At 54.2% G+C, this 13,615-nt stretch overlaps 1 protein-coding gene across 1 annotated transcript in view; it reads right to left on the reverse strand.

The window, feature by feature from the left end:
- Positions 1 to 146: 146 nt before the first annotated feature.
- The window catches only part of CHD5 (chromodomain helicase DNA binding protein 5), a 60,419-nt gene continuing 46,950 nt past the window's right edge, over positions 147 to 13,615 (reverse strand). The window contains exons 32-41 of the mRNA XM_057744315.1: positions 12,368 to 12,447; positions 11,985 to 12,117; positions 6,537 to 6,626; positions 5,761 to 5,898; positions 5,385 to 5,493; positions 3,631 to 3,763; positions 3,041 to 3,236; positions 1,728 to 1,891; positions 1,344 to 1,613; positions 147 to 548 (exon numbers count right to left, since the gene is read on the reverse strand). Of these exons, the coding sequence (XP_057600298.1) occupies positions 489 to 548; positions 1,344 to 1,613; positions 1,728 to 1,891; positions 3,041 to 3,236; positions 3,631 to 3,763; positions 5,385 to 5,493; positions 5,761 to 5,898; positions 6,537 to 6,626; positions 11,985 to 12,117; positions 12,368 to 12,447 (1,373 nt within the window). The 3' untranslated portion in view covers positions 147 to 488. The remainder of the gene's footprint in view (positions 549 to 1,343; positions 1,614 to 1,727; positions 1,892 to 3,040; positions 3,237 to 3,630; positions 3,764 to 5,384; positions 5,494 to 5,760; positions 5,899 to 6,536; positions 6,627 to 11,984; positions 12,118 to 12,367; positions 12,448 to 13,615) is intronic.

Genomic DNA, 13,615 nt, shown 5'->3' on the forward strand with positions numbered 1-13,615 from the left:
CCCAGTCCTGACCCACCTGGCACTGGGGGGCCCCTTGGGCGGGGGGCCGGAGCACGGGCAGTCACATGGTGCAGACAGGATGGGGGGCGGGGCACACAGGGTACCCAGGGTGGGCGCTGCATCCTCCTCAGCCGGGCCGGGTCCACGGGCAGCAGCTGGGCTCCCGGGAGCTTCCCTTCAGGTCCGGAGCCCGCCAGCAGCGAGAGACGTGTGTGCTGCGGGTCAGATGCCCCCACACTTCACTCAACTTTTATCGAGACAAGCTTGTTCAAGTCTTCAATGGGAAAGTGCAAAGATGTACAAAGAAATGAAGTCTCTTCTAGGACGTCATCCTGGCAGACGTGGCCCAGGGGCGTGTCCCGGGCAGCGTGGGGAACACTTGGATTAGGAGCGGGTGGCACTTCCAGGCTCGGGTCCAGCCAGGCTGGGCCTCGTCCCCGTGTGGTGGCATTTCTCGGTTTCCCTCTCTGTCCTCGGGTGGTGTGGCTCTAGAAAGGTGGCAGCTTTTCTCTCCTGTGGGGGTCGGGCAGGGGGCCCGGCAGGCGTGGCTGCAAGAGGCAGGTCACGGGTCACACACTGGGTGCTCAGGTCCCCATGGGGGCTGCACCCAACACCCTGGGGCACCCACCACCACCTGGCACAGCCAACTGAGACCAGGGGGATCCCTTCACCCAGATCTCCCAGCCACAGGCCATGGCCACACCCAGAGTGTAGGAAGCGGGGACCCCAAGGGGCGGCCTGTCTGGAAACCGCCCCCGTCCCTGAGCCTCCAACCTGAAACAATGGTTCTGATGGGACAGACAGCTTAGCGGGGACTGTCAGCTGGGTGGAGGAGGCCAGAGTGGACTGGAGGTTTCTCTTCCGGCCAGTAACACGGACCCCCACACACCCTGAGCCACCCTCCTGGTCCTGGGCAGTGAGTATGGGCGGAGAGAGGGGAGGTGATGTCCTGGGGCGCCCGCCACCCAGGAGGAAAGTGCAGGCAGAACAGTGGGGTCAGGGTTCCGGGCTGGGGGCAGGGGTCCGACTCCCTGCCACGGACACGCACGCACACCCACACACATGCACACAGACCCAGAGGTGTACACACGGGAGCACGCCCACGTGCACCTGCTCTTCCACGTCCTGCCTCCCCAGCCTCCCACGGAAGTGTCTGGAAGCCTGGGGAGACACATTGGCCCCGGGATGGTCCCCAGCGTGGAGGGGGCCAGGCCCCTGAGCCCCGGGAGGCGGCAGAGGGCCCCAGGCTCAGGGCCGTGCGTAAGGGCAGGGACCAGGGCCCATTCTGGCCTGGCCTGACTTGCCAAGCCGGGGAGGGACAGGAGCCCCGAGAGCGGCCTCACCTCGGCGGGCAACGAGCGCTGCACCAGAGGGACGTCTCGGGGGCGGCTAGACATCTGCAGCAAAGAGAGGAGAGCTGGGCGAGCCGGGCGGCGGGGCAGGCCGGGGCCCCGCGGGCGCCCCTGCACACGCTGCCCGGAAGCAGACGGGCACCTACCGGTCACATAGGGCCCCAGGGGCATCTGGTTGTAGTTGACAATCCCTCCCGGTCCAGGGCCCCGGAAGTTGGGCCCAAAGTTGTTGTTGTACATCTGGGAGGAGCCGAAAGCGCCCTGGAGGCAAGGACTCAGCTTTAAAGGTCCAAGTCCCGCCGCGACCCCCGCCCCCGCCCCGGGCGCCCAGGACGTGCGTGGGGGGCGGGGCCCGGGGCGCAGGCGGGGCCTGACCTGCTGGATGCTGGGGTCGCCGGCTCGGTTGGTCAGCCGGCTCAGGATGCTGCGCTCCGACATCTGCAGGCGGGCGGCCACCGGGGGGATGCGGGACAGCATGGAGGGCAGGCGCGTCACGTCTGCCTTCATGTCGCTCAGCAGCTCCTCCAGCTGGTTCAGGACTGGGGAGGGAGGGGGGGAGGGGAGGAGCTGGGACGCAGGCGCCCAGGCCGGTGCTTGGCTACTCGGCCGGGTCGCCGAGTGCCTGCACCCCGGGCAGAGGGCACCAGGGGGCGCCCTTCACCCGGCCCCCCGGCCAGCAGAGCGGAGCCCTGCCAGCTGGACAGGAGCCCGGTTCTGCAAACAGCTCCTCCTGGGCCCGAGGGATGCAGAGGTGAGAGCCAGGACGCCGACCCGACACCGGGCTTCCCTCCAGGCCCTCGGCCAGCCTCCTGGCTCCGGGGGCGGCCTGCAGCCCCGGCCACCACGGGGGACAGGGTCCTCCCCCACAGGCAGCGGGGCCCACAGAGGCCAGTCACGTGAGCTTGGCCTTGGTTCACCCCCTCCCCCCAACCGGCCTGGGAACTTCCTCGGGATTTGCAGCTCCGGGGTCAGAGGTTTGAATCCCGGGAGACCCTGGGCAATTACTTCACCTCCCTGAGCAAGGGCTTTAAGATGGGATGAGAAACCTCACCACTTAAAGATGTTACACGGAGTAAAGAGAGAACATGTTTAAAGCATACTGTCGTAAACTGGGAGATCGGGACTGACATATACGCACTACCATATATAAAACAGATAGCTAATAAGGACCTGCTGTACAGCACAGGGAACTCAACTCGCTATTCTGTAGTGACCCATATGGGAAAAGAATCTAAAAAAGAGTGGATGTATGTATAACTGATTCACTTTGCTGTACACCTGAAACTAACACAACACTGTAAATCCACTATACTTAAATGAAAAATTTTTTTTTAATTTTAAAAAGCTCCTTTCCTCTTTCACTAAAAAAACTAAAAATAAAATAAAGCATATTGTCAGGGCTCGATAAATGAGCTCGTACAACTTAATATTCTTCTGTGTCATTTACCTCCCGCCCAGGGCCTGCATGGCACAGACCTTCAGAAAAAGGCCAGAGAAGCAAGGGCCTCACGCTTCTCCCACTGGTAAGAAAGAGCAGAGACTGGCCCACAGACTATCCCATCTGGCCTGGAGGTTACAGGCTCTGGGCTGACATCCTGTCCCCAGCCCCACGCCCCACCTACGGCCACGGAGCCGCTGGGCAGGAGCAAAGGCAGGTGGGCCCACCTCCAAGGAGCGGGCTCGCTCACCCTTGTGCAGGACGGCATTGGCAGGCTTGTTCCCGGCAAGGGACTCCTTGGACAGGTGCTGGTGGCTCTCGGCAAGGCACTCCACCTCGGCCAGGCGGGCGTTGAGGGCCATGGCCGGATGGTTGGGGTCCTGGGTCATGTTGAGGTACGCGGCCCTCCGGAGCTGCTCCTCGATGACCAGCGCCTGCTCCAGCAGCTGGCGGGCGGGGGGTGGGCCGGCGCTGAGCGTTGGCCTGGCCCCTCCACCAGCACCCACCCCACAGGCCAGGGCTCCGGCAGGAAGGAGGGACGGAAGACACACCCCCACCCCACTGTCCACCCTCTCGGCCACCCCTTCGCCCCCTGCCCAAGCTGGGTTCTCCGCACCCATCACCCAGGGCAGGGACCCTCGCCCAGTGGGGCCTGGCCCAGAGCAAGGACCCGGCAATTGCTAGCTGATTCACTAAATGACTCCCTTTCGTGGACAGCCTGGCCCACATCCGGATATACGGGAGGGGTTGCTGCTCCCTCATTCCTTTGCCCCAGACCCTCCTGTAACCTGCCCTCTTGCAGCCCCCCGCCCCCAGCCTCTGGCTCTGCCGAGGGCTGACCTTGAACCTGCGGGCCAGGAACTTGTTCTTCATCTCCAGGTAGTTGCCCTTGTGGATCTCGGACTTGAAGGGCTCGTTGAGGATCATGTATCTCGGGTCGTTCTGGATGTCCTGCCAGCGGGCATAGCCGTGCCTGGGTGGGGCACCGTTAAGGGCAAACTTGGCCATGGGGTGAGGGCGGGGGACCAGCCCGGGGGTTGGCGCCCTGGCCTGCGCTCTCCACACAGTCATTAACCTGGGCTGCAAGACGCGCGTGTGGAGGATGGTGACTTGACAATCCATGGACACCGACAGGGGCCCCCAGGGGCCCAGACATGGCGCCCAGGCTTCACTGGATGAACTCCTTCCTCCCCCAGACCCAGAGGGTGGAAATGCCCAAGTCCTAACCCCCAGCACCTGTGGCTGTGACCCCATGTGGAAACAGGGTATTTGCAGGTGTAATCAAATTAAGAAAGAGTCATCCTAGGGTAGAGTGGACACCAACTCAGTGACTGATGTCCTTATAAGAGGAGGGAATCTGGACACAGACACACCCAGGGACGAAGGCCATGTGACAACGGAGGCAGAGACCGGAATGGTGCAGCTGTAAGCCAAGGGACGCCAAGGACTGACGGCCGCCACCAGGAGCTGGGCACCGGCAAGGAAGGGGCCTCCCCTAGAGCCTTCACAGGGAACCAAGAAACATAACAACATCTTCTTGCCCAAAGTCCCACAGGTAGTGAGAGGCAGGGTCCGGATTTGAACCCAGGCAGGCTGGCTCCAAGCATCTTAACCTCCACGACTGGGATCAGTAAACTACGGCCCACAGGCCAAACCCAGCGCACAGCCTGTTTTTGTAAATAAAGTTTTATTGGAACACAGCCACACTTGTGGGTTTACATATCGTGGCTTCTTCTGCTACCATGGCAGAGTGGAGGAGTCCTCTGATATGCACTCCCTGGCGCCTCCCAGGAAAGGCCTGCAGACCCCTGATCTACAACTTTCCACCTCTCGTTACAATAACCAGCCCCACTCAAGGCGTCACGAAGGTCGGCTTTGCTGGGGGGCTCTCCCCAGGTAGCTGCGTGGCCCTCACCTTGCCTCTGGGAGGTCTGCACTCAATGCCACCTTCTCTGACCTTCCCACATTAAAGTCCACCCCCACCCCCAAAGCTCCCTGTGCCCCATCCCCCCTTTATCATGTCCACTGCACCCCACACGTTGCTAATTTATGCGCTTCACCATCCACCCCCAGTCGGATGTGAGCTCCAGGTAGACAGCGATCCAGGGCTGTTTTGTTCACGGCTGCCTCCTCCCTCCATGCCTGGCACATGCTAGGTGATCAGTGAAGATGAAATTGAAAAATAAATGAATGAATGACAGTTCTCCTAAATGGTCACGCACCCTTCGGGTGTCATCACTGAGAGGAGGTGAGGTCTGTATCAGGGAGGAATTAGGAGCTTTCGTTGTGGAGTCAGATGGAAGGGCTGTGTGTCCCTGGGCAAGTCACTTGGCCTCTCTGAGCATCCGTTTCCTCCTCTGTATATTGGGGACTATAGTAGTGACTCTGTGGGAAGGCTGCTGTGAGGGTGGAGTGAGTATAAAGGGACAAGCTACTGTTACGATCACGGTCACCGTCGTCGTCACCAGGAAAGGGTCCTGGGCACCTGGTCCAGAAGCACCGGCCCCTGACTCCTCACCCCCACAAAGCCCACATCCCTCCCTGAGGTCCACAGAGGAACAGAACCGAGTCCTGCCCAGCTTGGCCAAGGATACGTCACGATGCCCGCCAGTAGCCAGTAGTCATGGCGCCGGTGCCAGATGTCGTAGATTTTCCCCGAGGACACAGCGGCACGTTCCTCGTTCTGCCACAGTGTGTGTAGCTCTGGGAAGCCAACCAAGGGAAGCAGAATGAGGTGTCCGCCAGCCCCCCATAGAGGTGGGCCTAGGAAAGCCTCTCCCTCACTACCCCCCATCTCCCACCCCGAGAGGTTGTTCCAGTGTTACTGGGACGGATGGATTACCATGAATTTTTGTCAACCATTCACACGTTAGTATAATATAACCATCCACCCAGACTCCTGGGACCCACTGTCACGAAGCCTGTGACACAAACAGCCATAACTCTCTGCCCATGGCCCCACCCTAGTACCTGTGAAGCCCCCGTCTGCAATGTTGAACATGAACTTGAACTTCCCGATCTTGTCCTCCTTCTTTCCCTCCTCATCTTCCTCTTTGTCACCATTTTGCTGTGTTTCAATGGGCTCCTTCTCCTCGCCTTTGGTGTCATCTGTGGGAGGACAGACCCAACTCCATTCGTCCATGGCAAAGGCACTGCCCAGGGGCCGCTCTCCACCAAGCACTGGGGACCCAAAGGCAAGTGGGAAACACATCTCCCCACCCGCAAGGGGCTCACTGCCCCAAGGGATTTGAAACAGACAACCCAGCAGCCCCCTCTCTCCATCCTGACCAGGGAGGACTGCTCCGGGCCTGAGTGCCCCACCCCCACCAACTCAGGACCACCTGGGAACAGGGGGTGAAGGGGTGGGGGGACTGTGAAAATGCAGCTTATGTTAAAGGATGGCAGTGACGCTTTGGAGCTCTGATCTGGGGACGACTGTTCTGGAACATTCCAGCACTTGGAAGGGCTCGGCTGCCAGCTGAACCCCAAATGCTCTAGGCCACACTCTATGACCAGCTCTCCTTCCTCCTGGTGGCGGCCGGGGCCACAGGAGGCATCAGGAGAGGAGAGGTGGAGGGTCTATCCCCTGAGGGGCTGGGGAGTCCAGGCTCCCACCCAGCAGCTCTGATAAGAGCCCAGGGCCAAGGAGACGGCACCCAGGAGGCTGTAGGAGGCCCAAGAGGATCCAGGTGGTTCCCTCGAGAAACCAAGGGACACAAGACAGAGCACACCCAAGAGCCCCAAACCTGGCCTGAAATCACTGCTGTCGCCTCTGCTGTGAATCAAGCTCAGCTCCAGCTTATCCAGAACCTTCTCCTTCTCAGGAAGCACTTCTTCTGCAAGAAAAAAGGTTGTTCACAGAGCGGGGAGGGGTCCGGAAGGGCAGAGGCTTCCCAACAGTGCTTCAGCCACGCATGGAATCCTCTCCATCGTCTTACTCAGAAGTTCAACAGGTGCCATCAGGGAGGGTCCCCTGGGGATACAGGGTGGGGGCGGGACCTCACCCCACCCACCCATCCCAGCAGACCCTCCCCCCAAACTCCTCAAGGCACAGTCCCCAAATCCTCCCTACCTCAATGATTACCAGAGGACTCAAAGTTCTGGCCACAGGTCAGGCCTTCCTTAACACAAAAGCCCTCTTACAGACACCCAGAAATGTCCAGCAAAATCTATCATGTTAAAAAAAACACATGGGTGCACGCACAATAAGAAAAGGAAATTGTCAGGCGCCATGAATGAAGGGAAACTAAAAGCTCAAGAAGCATATGCCGGGGGCCTGAGCAGAGAGGGAGGGGACACCAGGGAGAGGCCTGGGGGGCTTCCAGCTGTGTCTCAACACCAGACAGGAAGGACAAGGCTGCAAGTCCCAAAGATGCAGAGAACTGGAGTTAAACTGATAAGCCAACACCCCCCCACCGGCTGTGCTCTCTGCGAAGGAGGGAAAATTCCGTCCACCAGCTCACGGCCAAGCTGCGGAAGCCTGGTTCCCACGTGGAATGTCGGGGCAGAAAGCCCCCAGTGAGGGTCCAAGCTCAACACAAAGGTGTGTAGGCTGTGGAATCTGAGTTGTGCCATAAGGACTGGTCCCAGACCAGCCAGGCCACTGAGGAGGCCACTAGGCCCTGGGCTTCTGGAATTAGAAGGGAAGACGTTCCTGCTACCCAAGTGACGTGGGTTCTCATGGATAAAACAATCCCTGATGAAGATGCACCCAAATGAATCCAGAAAACAATATCCATCAGCCAGACAGAGAGAAAAGAAGGAAGAGAATCCAGAGGAAAAGACAAGTCCAGAAGAAAAGGAAGTAGAAAAAGCCGGATAAAACTTCTAGAAATGAAATACACAGTCGCTAACATTTTAGACGTTTCATAGCAGATTTCTAAGATGTCCTCCAAGACTTCCTGGCCCTGGAGAAGAAGCCTTGTGCATAGTCCTCAGGACTGTGTGACGGATACTATGAGACAGGTGACGGGATGCGAATGTGACCTGGGCAGGTCATGCCATGAGGCACAGGTGACCTTAAAAGAGAGATTATCCAGGTGGGCCTGACCTCATCACACCAGCCCTTTAAAAGCAGAGTTTTCCCTGAATGGTCCCAGGAAAGCACATCAGGGATCTGAAGCCTGAGGGGGCGTGGTGCACCACTGCTGGCTTGAAGATGGAGTGAGCCCCGTGGCAAGTAACGTGGGCTGCTTCTGGGTGCTAAGAATGGCCCCCAGCTGAGAGCCAGCAAGGAAAGGGGGCCTCAGTCCAACCCCAAGGAGCTGAAGTCAGCCAACAACAAGAGTGAGCCTGGAAGCAAATCTTCTCCCAAGCTTTCAGATGAGAACTTGGCTCAGCCAATGCCTCGACTTCAGCCTTGCAAGTCCCTTGGCAGAGAACCCTGCCACACCACCCCACACTTCTGACCCACGCAACTGTGAGCTACTACACGGGTGTTGTTTCATGCTGCTATATATGTAATCATTTGTTTTTCAACCAAAGAAAATAATACAAATAGGTTAAAAGCAGCTGTATAAAGAAGGTAGGAACCGAAGCTAGATCTGAGGATAACTCAAAAAGCCTTGCAGAGAAACAAGAAACAAAAAAGTAAAAGATGTGAAACACATGTCCGCCCCCAACTTTCACAAACCTTGTACCTGCTTTCTTTTCTTCGTCGCACTGCAGCCTGTGGCTGAACAAGACCTACTTGTGTTTACTGCTGGTCACCCGGGTCCCCCAGCAGAATACAAATCCCACGTGAGGGCTTGGGCCTTGGTTCACTGTCTGTGTCCCCAGCGCCGAGGACAGCCCTCCACACACAGCAACCCTTCAATATGTATTTGCTGGGTGAATGAATGAATCCATGAGTAAGAGGAATGCCAGGAGAAAATAAACATAATGGGAGGAGAGATAACATTCAAAGAGGGAATGACTTGAGAATCGGCCCATAACCAACAGAAGACACAATACTCAGCTTTAAGAATCACAGTCAGTCACAAGCAGGATAAATAAAACTTCCATTGTAGTGAAACTGCACTTGACCAAAGACAAACAGCATATCTTAAAAATGGTCTTTCTGTGTTAGGAAAGATAGAAAGGCAGGTTTCCTACAAAGGACACGCAATTACCCTGAGAGCAGCCTTCTCAGCACAATGGAAGCCAGAATACAAAAGAAATAACATCTTCAAGTGCTGAGGGAAAACCCCTATCCCACCCTGAATTTTGCTAACTATTATTCAAGAAAAATACAATAAGATGTAAAGGAAAAATAAGACACAGTGAGAGAATTTGCCATCCACAGAAATTTGCTGAAAGAACCTTTGAAGGGTATATTTTGGGAAGAAGGACATTGAACAAAGCAACAATGAACAAACAAGCAAACACAAAACTGCTAAGAATGTGAGAAGATCTAAATCAGGATTATAGTTTAGAAATAAGCAACAGCCCATGAAAAATGAAAAGGGAATAGGTCAGAGCTAAAGTTGCCTACAGTCCTTATAGTATTCAGGAGGTGACATTAAAAACTTGAGTCCAAAATAGAATTGAATGTAAACTTTCCAAAGGAGTTGAGGGGAAAAGGGGAAATGGAAAGAAAATTTGATCAATCCAAGGGATGTCAGGAGAAAAAAGAAGAAAAGGCAAGGGTGATATAGAGCACAAAATGAGAGTACAAATTCACCCAAATACCTAGCTATTCTATTACAATAAATGTAAAGAGATTAAACTCGGGACTTCCTAGGTGGCACAGTGGTTAAGAATCGCCTGCCAATGCAGGGGACACGGGTTTGATCCCTGCTCCAGGAAGATCCCACATGCCGCAGAGCAACTAAGCCCATGCACCACAACTGAGCCCGTGTGCCGCAAATACTGAAGCCCACGCGCTTAGAACCCACGCTCCACAACAAGAGAAGCCACTGCAATGAGGAGCCTGCACACCACAATGAAGAGTAGCCCCCACTCGCCGCAACCAGAGAAAGCCCGTGTGCAGCAACGAAGACCCAATAGAGCCCATAAATAAATAAATAAATAAATAAATAAATAAATAAATTTATTTAAAAAAAAGATTAAACTTGCCAGCTACAAGGTAGACTCTCTGATTAGACTTAAAACAACAAATCCCATGATATAATGCTTACAAAAGATATACTTAAAACTTAATTACACAGATAGATTAAAAATTAAGAAATGGAAGAAAATACTTGCAAATCACCATATCTGATGTGGAATATGTATTATAAAGAACTCTTTGACTCAATAATAAAAAGACATATAACCCGGTTTAAAAAATGGACAAAGGATCTGAAAAGACATTTCTCCAACAAAAATATACAAACGGCCAAGAACACTTGAAAAGACACTCAACATCTTCACACAGAAGGGCGACACAAATGCCATACAAATCAAAGCCACTTGCGCGACGACTTCTCACCCACTAGGATGGCTGCAACCAAAAAGACAGATAACGACACGTGCTGGCCAGGATGTGGAGAAATCAGAAATCTATACCCTGCTGGTGGGAATGTAAGGTGGTGCAGCCACTGCAGCAAACAACCTGGCAGTTCCTCAAAATATGAGTCACCACACAATCCAACAATTCCACTCCTACGTATATACCCAACGAAACTGAAACCTACGTCCACACAAATACCTACACACAAACGCTCACAGCAGCATTATCCATAAAAGCCAAACCGCAGAAATAACCCCAACGGTCATCAACTGATGAAGGGAGCAGTAAAATGTGGTCTCTCCACACAGTAGAATGTTATTCAGCAAAAACGAACAAAGTTCCAATACTCGGGACAAAACAGATAAACCTGGAAAACACTGTGCTCAGTGAAAGGAGTCGCACATAAAAGAGCATTTATTTTATGACTCCATCGATATGAACTGTCCAGAGCAAGCAAATCTGTAGAGACAGAAAGTAAATTCGTAACTGCCAGGGGCTGGGGGTGGGGGGAGAAGATGGGCAAACAGGCATAGGGTTTCTCTTTGAAACGATGAAAATGTCCTAAAATTAATTGTGCTGATGATTCTACAAACCTGTGCATATACACTAAACACTACTGAATAATACACTTTACATGGGTGAACTGTATGGAATGTGAATTATATTACAGTAAAGTTGTTATTTATACATTTAAGTAAAGGGATAGAAAAAATACACCAAGTATGGGACTTCCCTGGCGGTCTGGTGGTTAGGACTCTGCGCTTCCCCTGCAGGGGGCCCAGGTTCAATCCCTGGTCGGGGAATTAAGATCCCGTATGCTGAGTGGCGGGGCCAAAACCCAAAAAAAATACACCAAGTATATACTACACAAAAGTAAGTTTAATCCAAGCCAGCCTAAACAAACCTTAAAGCAGAAAGTACCAGGAGGGATGAGAAAGTTATTACATAATAAATAAACACTTCACCAGAAAAGCATTAAAAACCTAAAACAAAACGCACGTAACAACCCAATCTCAAACTATACGAAGCAAAATCTGGCCTTACAAAGATAGCAACTAACCCACAATCACAGTGAGAGATTTTAACACAAGTCTCTCAGACGTGACTGATCAAAGCAAACCAAAAATGAGTAAGGATATAAAAAATCTGAAAACTATAATGATATAATGCATATATCCAGAAACTGGCACCCAGCAACGAAAGAACAGACATTCTTTTCAAGCCCACGTGAGCATTTACACAATCTGACCACGTTAAGCCAGAAAGCAGGTTTCAACAATATCATATAGAAACAATACCACACAGGACGTCCCTGGTGGTCCAGTGGTTAAGACTCTGCACTCCCAAGGCAGGGGGCCCGGGTTTGATCCCTGGTCAGGGAACTAGATCCCACATGCCGCAACTAAGAGTTCACATACCACAACTAAAGGTCCCGCATGCTGCAATTAAGAGATCCTGCGTGCCGCAACTAAGATCCAATGCAAATAAATATTTTTTAAAAAAATCATACAGACTCATGTGTTCAGACCACAAGGCAACTGATTCAGAAATCACTAATAAAAAGACGTAGCCCAATAACCCCCAAACTGTACAGTAGGACAAGTTAAAGCCCACGTGTAGAGAACTGAGCCCCTGGCACCCCCCTCACCCTGGGACCTATGGCGCTAGGACAGAGCGATGCCCAGGGAGAGACAGGGTAGAGCACGGCCTGGCTGCCCTTCTCTGGCCCAGGCCAGACACTGCATCGGGGGGAAACCGGCACCTTTCAGCAGCTGCTCCGGGGAGGGCTGGGCCTTCTCCGTCTCCTCCGGTCGCTCCTCTCGGGCCCTCTCCTTGCCATCAGAGCTTTCGTGCTTGTCCTCGCCCTCCACTCTGTCCAGGGCAGCCGGCAGGGCCTAAGGAGGACAGACTCGGCAGCTGCGGGCCTGGGGCCTCCACAGGAGTGGAGGCAGGGAAGGGGCGCAGGGCTCGGAACCCACACTCCCGACCCCCACAGCTTGCTCCCGACCCACTCCCCAGACACCGAGACTCGATCTTGGAACCAGGGGGCCTAGGTTACAGCTGCCTGGGTAAGGCCTGGGAAGGTCCCCAGACCCAGCCTCCATCCCACACGCGCAGGGGCCCAGACACCGGCATCTTCCGCACCTGGATTTCTGGGGGCTTCTTTGGCTTCTGCACCCCCAGCTCCTTCTCATCCATGTAGCCCAGCTGGGCTTCCATTTTGTCTGAAAGACCAAGGAAGATGGGTGAGACAGGAAGGCTGGGGCGAGGAGGAGGAGAAGGGCAGGAAATGGGGAGTCAGAGAGGACCCGGGGCCAGGCAACTCCAGACGGACAGGTGAACCAGGTGAGCCACAGAGCCCAGGCCAGGCCTGCAGTGTGGGGAGCCCTGGAGGACCCTGGGCCCAGTGAGGCCAAAGCCAGGGGCCGACAGGACAGAGCTACATGCGGGGGGCGGGTAGACTTCCCATCTGGAAGCAGGGAGGTGAGGTGGGTGGAGGCCCAGACTGGGAGCCAGGGTGGCTGGGTGTGGTCCTGGCTTTCAGGAGTGGCTGACTGGCCACGTGCCTCCTCACACTGAGTCAGTTCTTGATGCCACAAAGGACCAGTGACCCGTGTGCTCGAGCAGCCCTGGGACGTGGTCACTGCCCTGTTCCCCATCACAGATGAGAAAACAGGGCTCTCATCCGTGATGTGGAACAGGGCTTGTGGAGTAAGAGACTTGCCCACGGGCAAACAGGGCCAGGAAGTAAACTAGGCGTGTCCACCTCCAGAGCGCACTTGTGCCAGAAGCAGGATGTCTTCAGAGGTGCTGAGCCTCTTGGGGCCTCACCTGTCACCTGGGATAGTCAGGATGCCCCAGGCCTGACGGGCCTGACTGAGGGAAGAAGATGTTTTGCCCGGAAAAATACACGAATCACCAAAAAGACTCTCAGAGACAAACAAGCCATTAAAGAAGCACAAAGGACCTGAAGTGACATCTCTCCAAAGAAGATGCACAAATGGCCCAGAAGCACGTGAAAAGATTCTCAGCATCTTCAGTCATCAGAGATGCAAATCAAAATCACAGGGAGATGCCCATTCACACCCACTAGGGCGGCTGGAAGCAAAAGTTCAGATGTGTGCTGGTGAGGACGTAGAGAAACTGGTACCACACATGTGACTGGTGGGAACGTAAAACAGTGTGGTCACGGTGAAAAAGTTTAGCATTTCCTTAAAATATTATACCGTGTGACCCAGCAATTCCATTCCTAGCTATACACCCAAGAGAAATGAAAACACATGTTTTCACTTGAACACAAAAGTTCATAGCAATGTTGCTCACAATATTATCCACAACAGCCAAACGGTAAAACAACCCAAAATCCATCAGCTGATGCGTGGATATACAAAA

The sequence above is a fragment of the Hippopotamus amphibius genome, chromosome 1 (assembly GCF_030028045.1).
Source record: "Hippopotamus amphibius kiboko isolate mHipAmp2 chromosome 1, mHipAmp2.hap2, whole genome shotgun sequence".
NCBI lineage: Eukaryota > Metazoa > Chordata > Mammalia > Artiodactyla > Hippopotamidae > Hippopotamus > Hippopotamus amphibius.